At 41.0% G+C, this 13163-nt stretch overlaps 1 protein-coding gene across 3 annotated transcripts in view; it reads right to left on the minus strand.

The window, feature by feature from the left end:
• Positions 1–11940, minus strand: part of NAA35 (N-alpha-acetyltransferase 35, NatC auxiliary subunit) — a 27382-nt gene extending 15442 nt beyond the window's left edge. The window contains exons 1-10 of one of the 3 annotated variants that reach the window (XM_077172141.1): positions 11805–11940; positions 10297–10440; positions 7621–7654; positions 6171–6285; positions 5001–5075; positions 3661–3828; positions 2756–2822; positions 2001–2044; positions 1370–1420; positions 565–648 (exon numbers count right to left, since the gene is read on the minus strand). In XM_077172141.1, the coding sequence (XP_077028256.1) occupies positions 565–648; positions 1370–1420; positions 2001–2044; positions 2756–2822; positions 3661–3828; positions 5001–5075; positions 6171–6285; positions 7621–7654; positions 10297–10420 (762 nt within the window). In that variant the 5' untranslated portion in view covers positions 10421–10440; positions 11805–11940. Of the gene's footprint in view, positions 1–564; positions 649–1369; positions 1421–2000; positions 2045–2755; positions 2823–3660; positions 3829–5000; positions 5076–6170; positions 6286–7620; positions 7655–10296; positions 10441–11616; positions 11785–11804 lie in introns of those variants that run through there. The other 2 variants (XM_077172140.1, XM_077172142.1) reach the window with 2 other exon arrangements.
• Positions 11941–13163: the final 1223 nt, after the last annotated feature.

Genomic DNA, 13163 nt, shown 5'->3' on the forward strand with positions numbered 1-13163 from the left:
CATGAGAGTCTGCTTGGGGGAGCATGTAGTTCTAGCCCTTTGCCTTAAAACATAAGTTCCCCTCTCAGCAATTAGGAAATCTTACATCAATCCTCAAAAAACAGGCAAATTGTATGGAATGCTATTCAATTCCTCTTCTCTGACCAAAAATATTTAGATATAAATTCCCTATCACATGAAAGGAAAAGCATACAGTTGTTCTAATATGGACAAAATACTGTCCAGCATCAGGTAACTCCACAGGAGGGAACTGAACTCAAACAACAAGTTTTGCTCCTGTGTGAAAAGAGTAATTCGAAATCCATAAATATTTTTAAACGTTTTGTAATGAATATTCTGTCTTTCTGCAAGGCCATAACAATGTCAGCTACTAGCCTTCCCTGTGTTTCCCACTTTGAACAAAAACTAAGTATTTGCCACTGGAAGGCTTTATTCAAAGCTATACCTCCATCCACATCAATTCAAATCTCATTAATCTACACAGTAATTTCCGGATCTTAAAGAATGAAAAATGGGTATTTCACAGCATCCCTCTGCAAACACAGAAACGCCAAATGAACTTACCTCTTTTTTCGTAAAAGCTATCAGGACAGTGAGTAAGACGCGGGTAAACTTGACTCTGCTGAAGACAGCTAAACATTGTTGATGCTGTAATAAAGTAATACTGCTAATTACTTACTAGTAGGTATTAGGTAATAGAATCATAGAATATCCTGTATTGGAAGGGACCCAGAAGGATCATCCAGCCCAACTCCTGGCCCACCCCAAGTGGGCCAAATTTTGAGTGTGGTCCAAATTTTCCTGGACTCAGAGTTTTGGTGCTGTGACCACCTCCCTAGGGAGCCTGTTCCAGTGCCCAACTACTCTCTGGGGGAAAACACTGATCTAATATCCAACCTAAACCTCACCTGAGACAACTTCAGGCCTTTCCCTCAAGTCCCTTCACTGGTCACCATCAAAGAGATCAGTGCCTGCCCCTCCTACTCCTCACAAGGAAGTTTTAACTGCAAAAGGTCTCCCCTCAGTCTCCTCATCTCCAGGCTGAACAGAGCAAGTGATCTCAGCTGCTCCTCATACAGCTTCCCCTAAAGGCCATTCATCATCCTTATGGCCCTTCTTTGGACACTCTCTAATACCTTAATGGCTTTCTTGTATTGTGGTGTGCAGAATTCCCATAGGGCTCCTGCCCTCCCTGCACAAACTGATGCACAAAAAGCTTTGGCATGCCCTGCTGTTTTCCAGCTCTTCCCCATGCTCCTGGGTGGTCACACTTCCTGGCTGCTTCTTATATGCACGGGTGTGGTTACGCCATATTTAAATCTCCCATTTACATCCATGAAATACAGGAAAAAAGCAAACAATTCATTACTTCAAGTTCAACTTCTGGATCTCTCTCTTCTCCTTGTCGACTTCGGGTGCTCTGCAAGGTAATGTCAAATAATTTACTAAAAATTGCAAAGGGAAGCTACTGATAAAATCCTTTTGCCTTCGCTAAAACATCCCCCTGTTAAATAACCCGAAAAATCAGTTTTCAAATTCAAAATTTCTTAAAATATAATCCAGATACTTGAATGACTGTCCTATAGTAATAAGAACTATCTCAGTGAATTCTGCAAATAAGCAAGAGAAGTGCATGAACACTTTACATTTTAAGCTGTGGTAAAGGAAAATTAAGTAACTTCTTTAACCTTACATGGTATATCTGCCTAAAACCTGAAAGTTAAATACCTACTTTCTGTGTCCTAGCCCAGTGTTATCTTCTGCATCATGACTCCAGCCTCTACTACTACTGAAGCAACAACTAAGGAGTTTACAAATAAAGTGAAGATTTAGCTAGAAGGCAAACTAAAAGCATGTTACAGAAACCATTATGGCAGTCCTTCAGAACCCCCACTATAATGACAAAACCCTCCTTCATTCCTCATAATCCAACTCCCTACCCCAAACCTATGTTAAGGACACCTGAAATATAATTGACGAGACAAAAATGAAAACAATACCTTCACTCGTCTTTGCATGTCATCTTCTACATCTTTCAGCATACCTGGAAAAAAAAACATCACAGCACGATTAAAAGCTGAGAAGCATTTCTAGGCACACCTATACCACTCAGGGGAAAAGAAATTTTATGGGGAAAATCAAACTTAAAAGTGCTTTACATATCCATTAGCCAAAGACTAAACAAAAAATAATCTTGTGAGGAATGGTGGGGATGTCTTGGAACAACCAAAAATCAGAATATAGACCAACTGATGCAAAGCTAAAGCGTGCATAAGCTTTTCAAAATTATATTAATGAAAAGCTCAAATACACATTAAAAAATAGTGCATCATTAACATACATACTTATGTATGTACTTAATAACATATATATTCATAGCTGTAGAACTACTAGATGGCTTTTTTTTTAAAGCAGCCTATTTGGAAGACAACAAATTATGAGGCAAAAAAGCAGAATTCAAGCAACGTACTTTCCATTGGTCTATATCTTTACCATGTTGAGCTCATGCCTAGCCACTTCATTGGCACATTTAAAGGCACGTTTTCTGTTTCTCTGGGACGTAACAAGACAACTGAACCTTTTTTCCAAGGAAAAATGATTTTATCTCTTTTTTACCAAGTCAGCAATTTCCACAATAAAAATAAAAATTTAACAGCTGATACTCCTAGCAATTAATCAGATGTGTCTGAAAGCAATCACATGCTCAAAAGACAAAGAGGCTGCTGGACAGATACAAAGAAAGCACAGACTGTACCTGTAACTCTAAGATCTGTCACACTGTTGGCCATTTTAAATCCATAAGTCATTGACTGAAAATCTTCCTATAAAGAAAAATCAAAGAAGCAATATGTGGTGAAATATAAAAGCTGTAGTTACATTTTCAGATTGGGGTTTGAGATCTTCTTTTTGGTTTGGGTTTTTTAGGAGTTGTTTTCTTAATAGGTTTTGAGTCTTTTTGCTGGCTTTTTCTCTTTTGGAGGAGTGATTGGGGGTGTGCTTTTGTTTAATTCTATCATGTACAGAAGTCCAGATTTATTCTACACAGCTGAATGCACTCAGAATGAATACACTGAATGACTTTCCCACCCAAATCCAGCTTCAGGTAAATATTTTCTGCATAAATCCTTAATATGCCCTTCATATAGTTCATGTAACCTACCAATAGGTTACATGAACTATAGCTGCAAGGTAGTATTTGATCCATTTTAGATATAGTCAGGAAGAGTGACTTGCCCAAGCTCAGAGGAAACAGATTGCTCTGAGCGCAGAAAACAGGACTCAGATCCCACTTGCCAGATGGACATTTTAGGCAAAATGCAATCATTACTATCTAACAGAAAAATTAAAAAATTAAACAGTTTCACAACTGAGACACATTTCAAATCGTTAACCACAAGACTTGCACTGCTTCTTGATTAAAATATTTATCTGGCTCCAGTATTCAAGGAAAATAGAGAAGAGAGCATGAAACCTTTTCCCCACCTTCAGTGGGGAAAACTGCATTTTAAAGGTATCCAGTCTAATACTTTTAGGATGGTGAAGTGCTCTTCCTACAGTATCCTCAAATCAAATACTAACAAATGTCACTAATACATTGTTTTACTTGCATTATGGTATAATGTTGCATATTTAACCCCACAGGAGATGGGAAACACATACCTCCTCAAAAACAGCTGCTTTGTTAACCTTTTCTCTGGCAATATCACAGATTTTTAGGATTCCAAGAGCAAAAGCCTTCATAGCAGGATCTTCAATGAAGTCTGGGTTATGAATATAAAGGCAAGTGAATACTGTCTGTGCCAAGGAATGTCCTTCTAACCATGTTATCTAGGGAAAAGGAAATTAAATATTTAACTCATGACAGCCAAGTCCTCATTTTCATAGATCCATTCTTTTTCCATTTTACTGTGCTTCAAAGACTCATTAAGGAACTAAACCTCAAAATTAAAGTTGCCTTATCAAGGCAACTTTCTATGTACCAAAAAAGAGGAAGTGAAGGTGTTTCAAGCCTAGAATTCTGGCGTTGGATTAACCTCTTCTATAAAGTTCAGATCTAACCCCTGTGATTTAGACATGGCATTATGTTAAGAGAACTTAACATTTTATAAACCTTCTCTGCATAAATAGTGAATGGCAAATGCAAATGACTATGAGACAAGTCACAAATGTTCTTCACTTTCTCTCTCTTTACAACATAAAAGCTTCTCATCACAATCCTCTCTCTCTACCACTTCCATGTTTCTTTAAGCTACAGGGAAAGATTCAGTAAGTTAAATTTCTATCTTGAAATGGTAAAAAATTAAGTAGAACCATATTTATAATATGGTCCCCTTTTGGAGACCAGGAGTAGAAAACAAATGATGTTATACTGAATCAGATATACTATGATCTCTACATGTCATTCTGACTAAACTGATTGGAAATATTTTTTAAAACAATATTTTTGATGTAATTTTGAAGAATAACTGAAAATAATGAGTATCATTCACTGAGAAAATTAAAGCATATACACAGAAAAAAAATTGCAATTAATAAGTAACTGATATTCAACTTATTTTTACTAAATAATTTACTTCCTCTGTTCAAAATGCTTCTGTAAGCTCAGTCAATTCTGGCTGTACATAAAGGAGCAACAGAGTGCTACCAGTTACTGCACGCTCAGGTTCCAACACAGTCAAACAACAATAAATACACAGCAGGCAATCGGATAATATGCATTTAGAAAACCAGAAAGTATAAAACCTTTTAAAGTTTTTAAGGTGCTACCAGCTATCTTCCATATTTCTTATAGAAAAAAAATTAAAAATCAAAATTAAGCCTTTCATTAAAGATAATACAAATAACTAAACGGAAATTAAAATATAAATATGTATTTTCTGCTTGGTAAATATTTTTTTTGAGTTCTGCCAGTTTTTTTCTTTTTTTTTTTTTTAAGATGGACTAATGGATTATATTTTGAAAGCAAAACCATCTAACCTAAAGAAAAGAAAAATGCTTACCAAACAACAAAAACACGTGTCCATTATTCCTATCAGCTCAGGTGAAGTGAGATCCTTTATTTTAATGGTGCCATCCTTTGAAAACAAACAAAAAAAAACCAACCAAAGTTCTAAATACTATGAAAGCATACAGACAAAATACAACTTATTTGTACCAAAGCCAAAAAAGAAAGTAAAATTTGTTTAAAACTTCAGAGTAATTGTATGCCACTAGCTTTACCAACCAGCTTTACAACATGTCTCAAATTCTTAAAAACTTTTAATTCCCATCAGTTAACACTGATCAAACATAAAACTACCCAAAGAGAAGACTAAAGTAAGAATTCTTATTTATTACTAGCCAAGAAAAGTTTAAAACCAGTCAACTGCTAACAGTAAAATCACAAAACTGTATCATCATAATTAAGATTGAACAAGGAGTAATATGCAGGACCAACTCTTTCAAGACTGCTTTTTAAACTTGTAGTATTTTACTGCCTTAAAGGTCAACACCAAAAAGGCTGCAAATTTGATCATTTAATTTGCCCAATGTATGCAATCCTGGATGCATTGTACATGACTTAGCTAGTGTTTAACAGAGTTCTCTGTCTCCATTCCAAATGTTTACCATAAAAAAATACTTTTGCCTCTGAGTGCATTACTTTTTCTGAAATAACAGCAAGTTTTTCAACCTCTGTCCTCCAATTTACCTTGATCATAAATCAAAAGTTAATCATTACTGTCAATGTTGGTAAATTATCTGGCTTCCGTTCAATACTGATAAACTCAAAGAATGGTAAAGTGTTAATTTCCAGCTTTTTTAAGGAAGCTGGTTTCCATTCAGGTTAAACAGAAGCTAACCAATACATCTTCATATAAAAGACACATTTTGGGGAAGCATAGAGTTATTTGCAAAACAATGTTGGAGATATATTTACTTGAGGTATCAGTAACTAATAATTTCATATTACTTTTCACTGGAAGAGTTAGCATCATTGTGATAATGCAGGTAACAAGAAAGGTAAACATTACAAGCTATTTTTTACTTAATTTTCCAAAAGAAAAAAGAAAAACATAGATTTCAAGAGAAGACTGAAAACACTATTTATGCTGTATTGTGCTTAGCTGTAATTTGACAAAAATGTGTATTTCTACAGACAGTGTAGGTAAACCCAGGAAAATCATACAAACCTTAATAGCTTGCTCAAAGTTAAGAACCTTTCTGTTAACTTGGTTTCCAATCATACCAGCATCCATCTTGGGATCCATCATTTCAATGGCAGACATGGCTTCAAAAAGACCAAAACTAGGAACACAAATAAAATAAATGTGCTTAATGTAATTTTTTTTTATAAAATAGTCTTTGCAAACTAACCAAAAAGAACATAGACTGACAAACCAAGTACACTATATTCTGACCACAGACAATAAGGTATGTGAACATCAGTATTGATCTTCAGAGATCATGGTTTTCAGGAAGTTAAGAATCTCTCAACAAATTCATAGGAAAAGAGATGGCTAAAAGTAAAAGAAAATTATTAACCCTTCTATAAGGATGAAGAACACTCCTGTGTGAAATATCCCACTATTATATCTTTGCACACTTGTTTCTATAAACTTCATAGCATCTTCTTAAACATCATGCAAAATCATAAACTGATATTAACTGAACAAGCTGTTCCTTAGTACACCACATTCAAAAAACCAAATAAGATATGTCCCCCACACACTAATGACAATATACATAACATAGACTAATATATATTGAAATAACAGCTTTATTTAAAATGAGCATGTTAACAAAACTGATGCAAAAAAAAAAACCTCAGCATGTAACAACATATCACTTGCAGTCAGGGCAGAAGAAAAAAAGCTTGCAGAAGAACCACACTAAAAGACTTTCCTACAAATGAAGAGATACAATGCTTCACTTTATCATGGTATTTGTCAGAACTTCAGGCTTTATAACACAAAAAGTTTACTGAATGTAGCACAATTAAATTCTGAAAATTTAAATTCTGTATTTGCTGTATTTGCTCTGAAATGCTCTTATGTATAAAACTACACCTGAAAATTTGCTTTGATTCAACTGACATCAGTGCCCACATTTTTAAGCAAGTTTTCATTTAATAGAATGCTTCTGTTTTCTGAGCTATTAGTTTCAAATTCAGCAAGTCTTTACCACGCGCTTTTCTTTGAAATATACTTTCAATGTGTAGAGTTCTCACTTTCTGCTTTAGCATGATATTTATGTTGCATTAAGGCATACAGATTGTTTATCAAATATTTTATAGTGACACTTGGGGTAACCAGGTTTAAAGTCTTTCTGGCCTTTTTTCATAAAAGCAAGTCCCATAAGATAGTGTAGTAATGTAATCACCACAGATCATAAGATATGCTATGAACTTCTGAAACAGAATTTCAATCACATTGAAAAATGTAATGTTATACTTAGAGCATCAGATATGTTCAGCATTCATACAAGTGCAGCATATACACACGGCTAAGAATGTATGATATTCTATTTACTTCAAATACTTTATTTAAAGTAAAAGTCTAAAAAAGCTTAGTTATTAAGTAACATAAACATGTTTGCAGTAATCTTATCTAAAAGCCAGAACCATCTCACACACATACTTACAGCTTGTCATGAAGCAGTTCTCCTAACTTCAGTTCTATAAAGGAAAAGGACAAAACAAACAATTACAGTCATCCTACTAGCACAACTTTTCCAGGGTAGTCTTGCCATGCACCAAACTGCCTTATGCCAAGATGTAACAAACTGCAGGAAGCAGATCAGGCATTTCTACTTGCATTGCATTTGCATGGCCTGGGTTTTGTAGCTTGTTGGGGGATGACTACAGGGATGGCTTTTGTGAGAAGGTGCCAGAAGCTTCTTCCATGTCCAGCAGAGCCAATCCCTGGTGGCTCCAGAGATGGATATGCTGCTGGGCCAATTAGAAACAATAATACCTTGTGGTAAGAGATTTAAGAAGAAAAACAAAAAAACCCAAATTGCACAGCTTCAACTGCAGATGGAGAAGAGCCGAGTGAGAACATGGGAGAAGAGCACTGCAGACACCAAGGTCAGTGAAGAAGGAGGAAGAGGAGGTGCTCCAGGTGCCAGATCTGAGATTCCCCTGCAGACCATGGTGAAATAGCTGTGCCCCTGCAACCCATGGAGGCCCATGGGAATGAAGAGATCCACCTGCAGCTGGTGGAGGAGACCCATGGGTTGTGAACCTATGGGACACCTGTGGAAAGAGGGGCCCTGCTCCCATGCTGGAGCAGCTTGTCCTTGGAGGACTGCATCCTGTAAAAGAGTGACACACACTGCAGCAGTTTTGGGAGTGTCCATGGGAGGGACTCACATTGCAGTAGGTCACTGAGAGAGAGCTGCTGCTCATGAGATGGACCCATGTTGGAGAAGTTCATGGAGAACTGTCTCCCATGGGATGGACCCCATGGTGCAGCAGGGGAATGACTCCTCTTCCCGAGCAGTGGGAGAAGCCTCAGGTGATGAACTGGCCATAACCCCATTCCCTGTCTCCCTGTGCTGCTGTGGTAGGAGCAGAGCTGGAAGGACGGACGGGTGGCAGGAAGCTGTTTTTAAGGGTTATTTTACTTTCTCATTACCCTGCTCTAATTTTGTCAATAATAAATTCCCTTCATATCTCTAAGTTGAGCCTGTTTTTCCCATGATGATATGTGGTGAGTGATCCCTCTCAGTACTTATCTCAATCCATGACCCTTCATTAAATTTTCTCTCCTCTGTTCAGCTGCAGAGGGGAGTGAGTGGCTTTGGGGTGTGCCTGGCACCTGGCCCAGGTCAACCCATGACACTACTGCTTTTACTTACAGAACACTTTCAAGACTGAAAGACTAAAAAAATAACACCCCAGTGGTTAACAGTGTGCCCCCATCCCTCTGTTATTCTAGGAATTAAAAAAGTTTTAGAATTACTAAGTACACAGTGCACTCATAGCACAAAAAGCTGATATACTGGGCTGCAGGTCAAGGGAGGGGATTCTGCCCCTCTGCTCTATGAGACCCCAGCTGGAATACTGCATCCAGGTCTGGGGTTCCAGCACAGGAAGGACATGGATCTGTTGGTGCAATTCAGAAGAGGTTAACAAAAATGAATGGAAGGCTAAAGCACCCTTCCTGTGAAGACAGGCTGAAAGAGTTGGGGCTGTTCAGCCTGGAGAAGAAAAAGGTCTATGGGGACCAGCTAGCATCCTTCCAGTTCATACAGGAAGGCCAGAAAACAGCTGGCGATTGACTTTTTACAAGGGCATGTACTGATAGGACAAGGGGAAATGTGGTTAAACTAAAAGAGAGATTTAGATTAGATACTGGGAGAAATTCCAGTGGTGAGGGTGGTGAGTCACTGGAACAGGTTGCCCAGAGAAGCTGTGGATCCCCCATCCCTGTCACTGTTCAAGGCCAGGCTGAATGGGGCTTTGAGCAACACAGTCCGGTGAGAGATGTCCCCTGTCCATGCCAGGGGAGTTGGAATGAGAAGATTCAAGGTCCCTTCCAGCACAAATCATTCTGTGATGATTATTCTGTGAAATAGTAGCATCTGAATAGCCTGGAATACAGCTGTTTCCTCTACTCCTTTATTCAGGTGTCTTAGTCTTTTACAGATATAAGTAATATAGAGAAATAATTATTCATAAGTAATTAAGAGTAATATAGATAAATAATATACAGAAATTGTGTTTATCATTATGTAATATTCTGTGTGGTAAGATGCAGTTTTTATATTTATCTTTCCTTAGTGTCATCATAAAATCAGTTGAAAAAACTGTAAACTAGCAGTAGCACCTGACAGTAATAAAGGTACTGTTTAAATGGAAGCAACTGCTTCCCCATTACTGAGATGCATTGCATCAATTCAAAAACTCAGACTTGTTTCAAAGATGAAAAATGATGCACTGACGAATTAAATAAATTACTGGACCATGGAGATCCAAAAATATGCAAGAAAGAAACAGAGTGTTGATTCTGCATGCAGGAATGACATTTCCACTTGGCAGAAGAGAGAGTAAGAAATCTTTGCAAAGGAAAAAAAGCAGATGTGAAAATGCATAAATGAAAAAACTTTAATTAAAGAGATATTTATGTAATCTGGAAGAGAAAACAAAGTGAGGTGGTTCATGACACTTCCAACCTCAGAGTTAACCGGGAATCAATGCTTGTTCATCTGAAGTTTGAACCTGGGTCAAACTATTGCTCAAAAAAAGCTCAAAGAACTACACTCAGCCCTCCAAAGGATTCCAAGTTTTCTCAGAATGAAAGGACTACAACTCACCTCTACAAGCTTCTTCAAAATCCTGGGTTATATCTATCCAGCTGGTATTACTCTTTTCCATCTTGTCAGGCATACCGAGTTCCCATCCAGAATCATCATCTTCTAGCGTAGCTTTCATAACCATGCTGCTGCACCTTTAAATTCCTGTCAGAGACACCATATATTTGCACAAAGCAGAGAAGGTGCTTTGTGGGAATAATTTTTTCTTTTCAATAATCAGGTGAGAATGGGAAATGAACTAACATTTTATTTAAACAACTACTGTTATACAAGACCAACAGAAAAACCCTATTAAAAACAACTCTTTAAGAAAAAGCTTTTCTTATGCATAATTTCTTTACAAGTAGCTTGTACACTGCGAAACCTCAAACCAAATCAGAAGCATAACAACAGATGCAGACATCACAATTTTCTATTTGTTCTTTTACACTGTTAAGACTATACGTCCTCCTACTGCTCTGCAACAGAAATTAAAAAGATGGTACTGTAAAACTGAAAAAAGACTTATTTCCTACGATTTCCTCAGCAGAAAGCAGTATCAAGATTGCAGCACTTAAGCAAGTTCAAACTGGATTATACATTTTAAACTCCACCGACCAGCTACTTCGAATTGGTTTTGTTCTTTCGCAACCTCCCGACACGCGGGCAGTCCTGAGGACTTCCATGCTTCCACAGTCAGCCTGCCCGTGAGGTATCAGCAACGCTGAACTCCCTTCTGCTGACGGAGCTCCGGCAAGAGACAGCTGCGAGCTCGGCAAGCCCTGAGCAGCTTAACCACAGCCGCCACGGAAGCTTCAAACAAAGGCCCCAGTGGCAGAGGACCTCCAGGGCATCGGGAATTAACAAAAACAAAGGGGAGGATAAAATGGCTTTTGAGCAGCAGCCCGGGGGCTCCCTCGGCCGAGCCAGGCTTACTCCCCATCGGGGGCCGTCAAGTTGTCACCAGTTCTCTGGCGACCGCAGGGACTGCCAAGCTCAGTAGGCTGTGGTGAGGAAGTACGTGAGAAATCTGTTGAAATAAATTAAATTCCCCCTTGCATCCCGGGACAACCAGGCCCTTCGGGCTCTCCTCTTCCCACAGGTCACCCCAACTCCGGCGCTGCTCAGCGGGCCCCGCGCAGTCTCCCGGGGACGCCGGGCACCGCCGCCTGCCCGCAGGACTCCTCCGTCCCGCCGCAGAGGAGGGGCCAGCACGCCGCCCGCCCCGCTGCGGGGCAGCAGCGCCGCTGCCGCCGCGGGCTCCCCCTTCCTCCGTCCCTCTCTCGGTGCCCCTGCGGGCTCTGCCTGCGCCCTTCGCCCCGCACTCTCCCCGGGCCTCACCGCTACGTCCCACGCCGCCGCCCGCCCGCCGCTCCTGGCTGGGCTGCCGCCGCACACGCGCAGACCCACTGCTGCTGCTGCTGGGCGGCCGCTGCTGCCGCCACCAGCCCGCGGCCCCAGCCTGAGCGCGCGGCGCAGCCGCACACAGAAAGCTCCACCGCCCCACCCCGTCCGCGACCGCCGCTTACCGTGAGCGGCGAGGCGGGGCGAGAGAGGCCGGGGCGGCGGCGCTCGGCACCCGCCGCGCCCGCGAGGAACGCGGGGCGGAGCGGGGCGGGGCGGGGCGGGCGGGCCTGCGGCGTCTCCGCCCAGCGCGGTGCAGGCTCGGGCGCCGTGAGGCTCCCGTGAGGGGGTGGGGACAGGGCGAACAGGGGCAGGGCGGACGGCGCGGGGGCCGCGGAGCGCTGCCGCGCAGCAGGAACTGAGGCTGTCTCTAGGTCTGTTGTGAACGTTGTTTCAATATCTAAAAAGCGTGTATCGACAGGACGGAGACAGGTTTTTCTCAGTGGCGCCCAGCAATAGGACAAAAGGCAGTGGGCACAAGCTGATGCACAGGAAGTTCCACCTGAAGAATTTCCATGCGGAAGAACTTCTTTACCGTGCAGGTGACCGAGCACTGGAACAGATTGCCCAGAGAGGTTGTAGAGTCTCCCTCGCGGGAGATGCTCAAGAACTGTACAGATCCAAGCCTGTGCCACCTGCTCCTGGATGATTCTGCTTGAGCGGACAAGTTGGACAAATGGCCTCGTCTCTTGTAGCCTGACCCATTCTGTGACTCTGAATCGCTGCCAGCGGGTGTCGGCGCGGCCCCGTCGTTCCCGGCAGAGCCCGCAGGCCGGCGCTGCCGCTGCCCGCCCGGGGCCCGGGTGCGGCGCTGGCGCCGTGCGCTGAGCGGGCGGCGGCTGAACTGAAAGCAGACTCGAAGCAGGTTTTTGTCCTCCGTCAGAGGTTCTCTCCCTTTCGCACTGCGTTTTAATGAACGTAATCTGCTAGAGAGTACGTAACTCTGTGTCCTGTACAGGGTCTACGGAGATGTGCTGATTATCTCTCTTGAGAGGGAAGCCCGCTGACGTGAGATGATGTCCTAGGGAGCTACGGTTTTAGTATGACTGAATGCTTGCAGTTTCAGGCCAAGATCACCAACGTAAAAGACAGTGGCTAATGTGCTTTAATGACCTGGTAGAGGCTATCTTAAGTAGATTTTATGTCCAAGGTTTTGGGGAAAAAGTTAGAGATTAAAATAAAAGCACTAACTTTATCTATCATCCCTTCTATTCAACATGCAAAATACAGCACATTTGTGCTTGGTGGGAAGCAAGAAAAGAATTTTCAGTGAGAGCTCCTGCTAAACCAATGACAGCAACCTACTTTATCTGAAAGAGTAAATTATCTTTAGTTTAATGGCTGTTGAAATGTCTGATGGCTCACAGCTGCACTGTACTTATATGGAATTCCAGGGGTGATATACAACAATATAGTAAACACCTTGTAATGATCCCAATGTTATGGTAGAAAGAACAGATCGTTATTATTGAACCTGATGTTGG

The sequence above is a fragment of the Agelaius phoeniceus genome, chromosome Z (assembly GCF_051311805.1).
Source record: "Agelaius phoeniceus isolate bAgePho1 chromosome Z, bAgePho1.hap1, whole genome shotgun sequence".
NCBI classification, from domain to species: Eukaryota; Metazoa; Chordata; class Aves; order Passeriformes; family Icteridae; genus Agelaius; species Agelaius phoeniceus.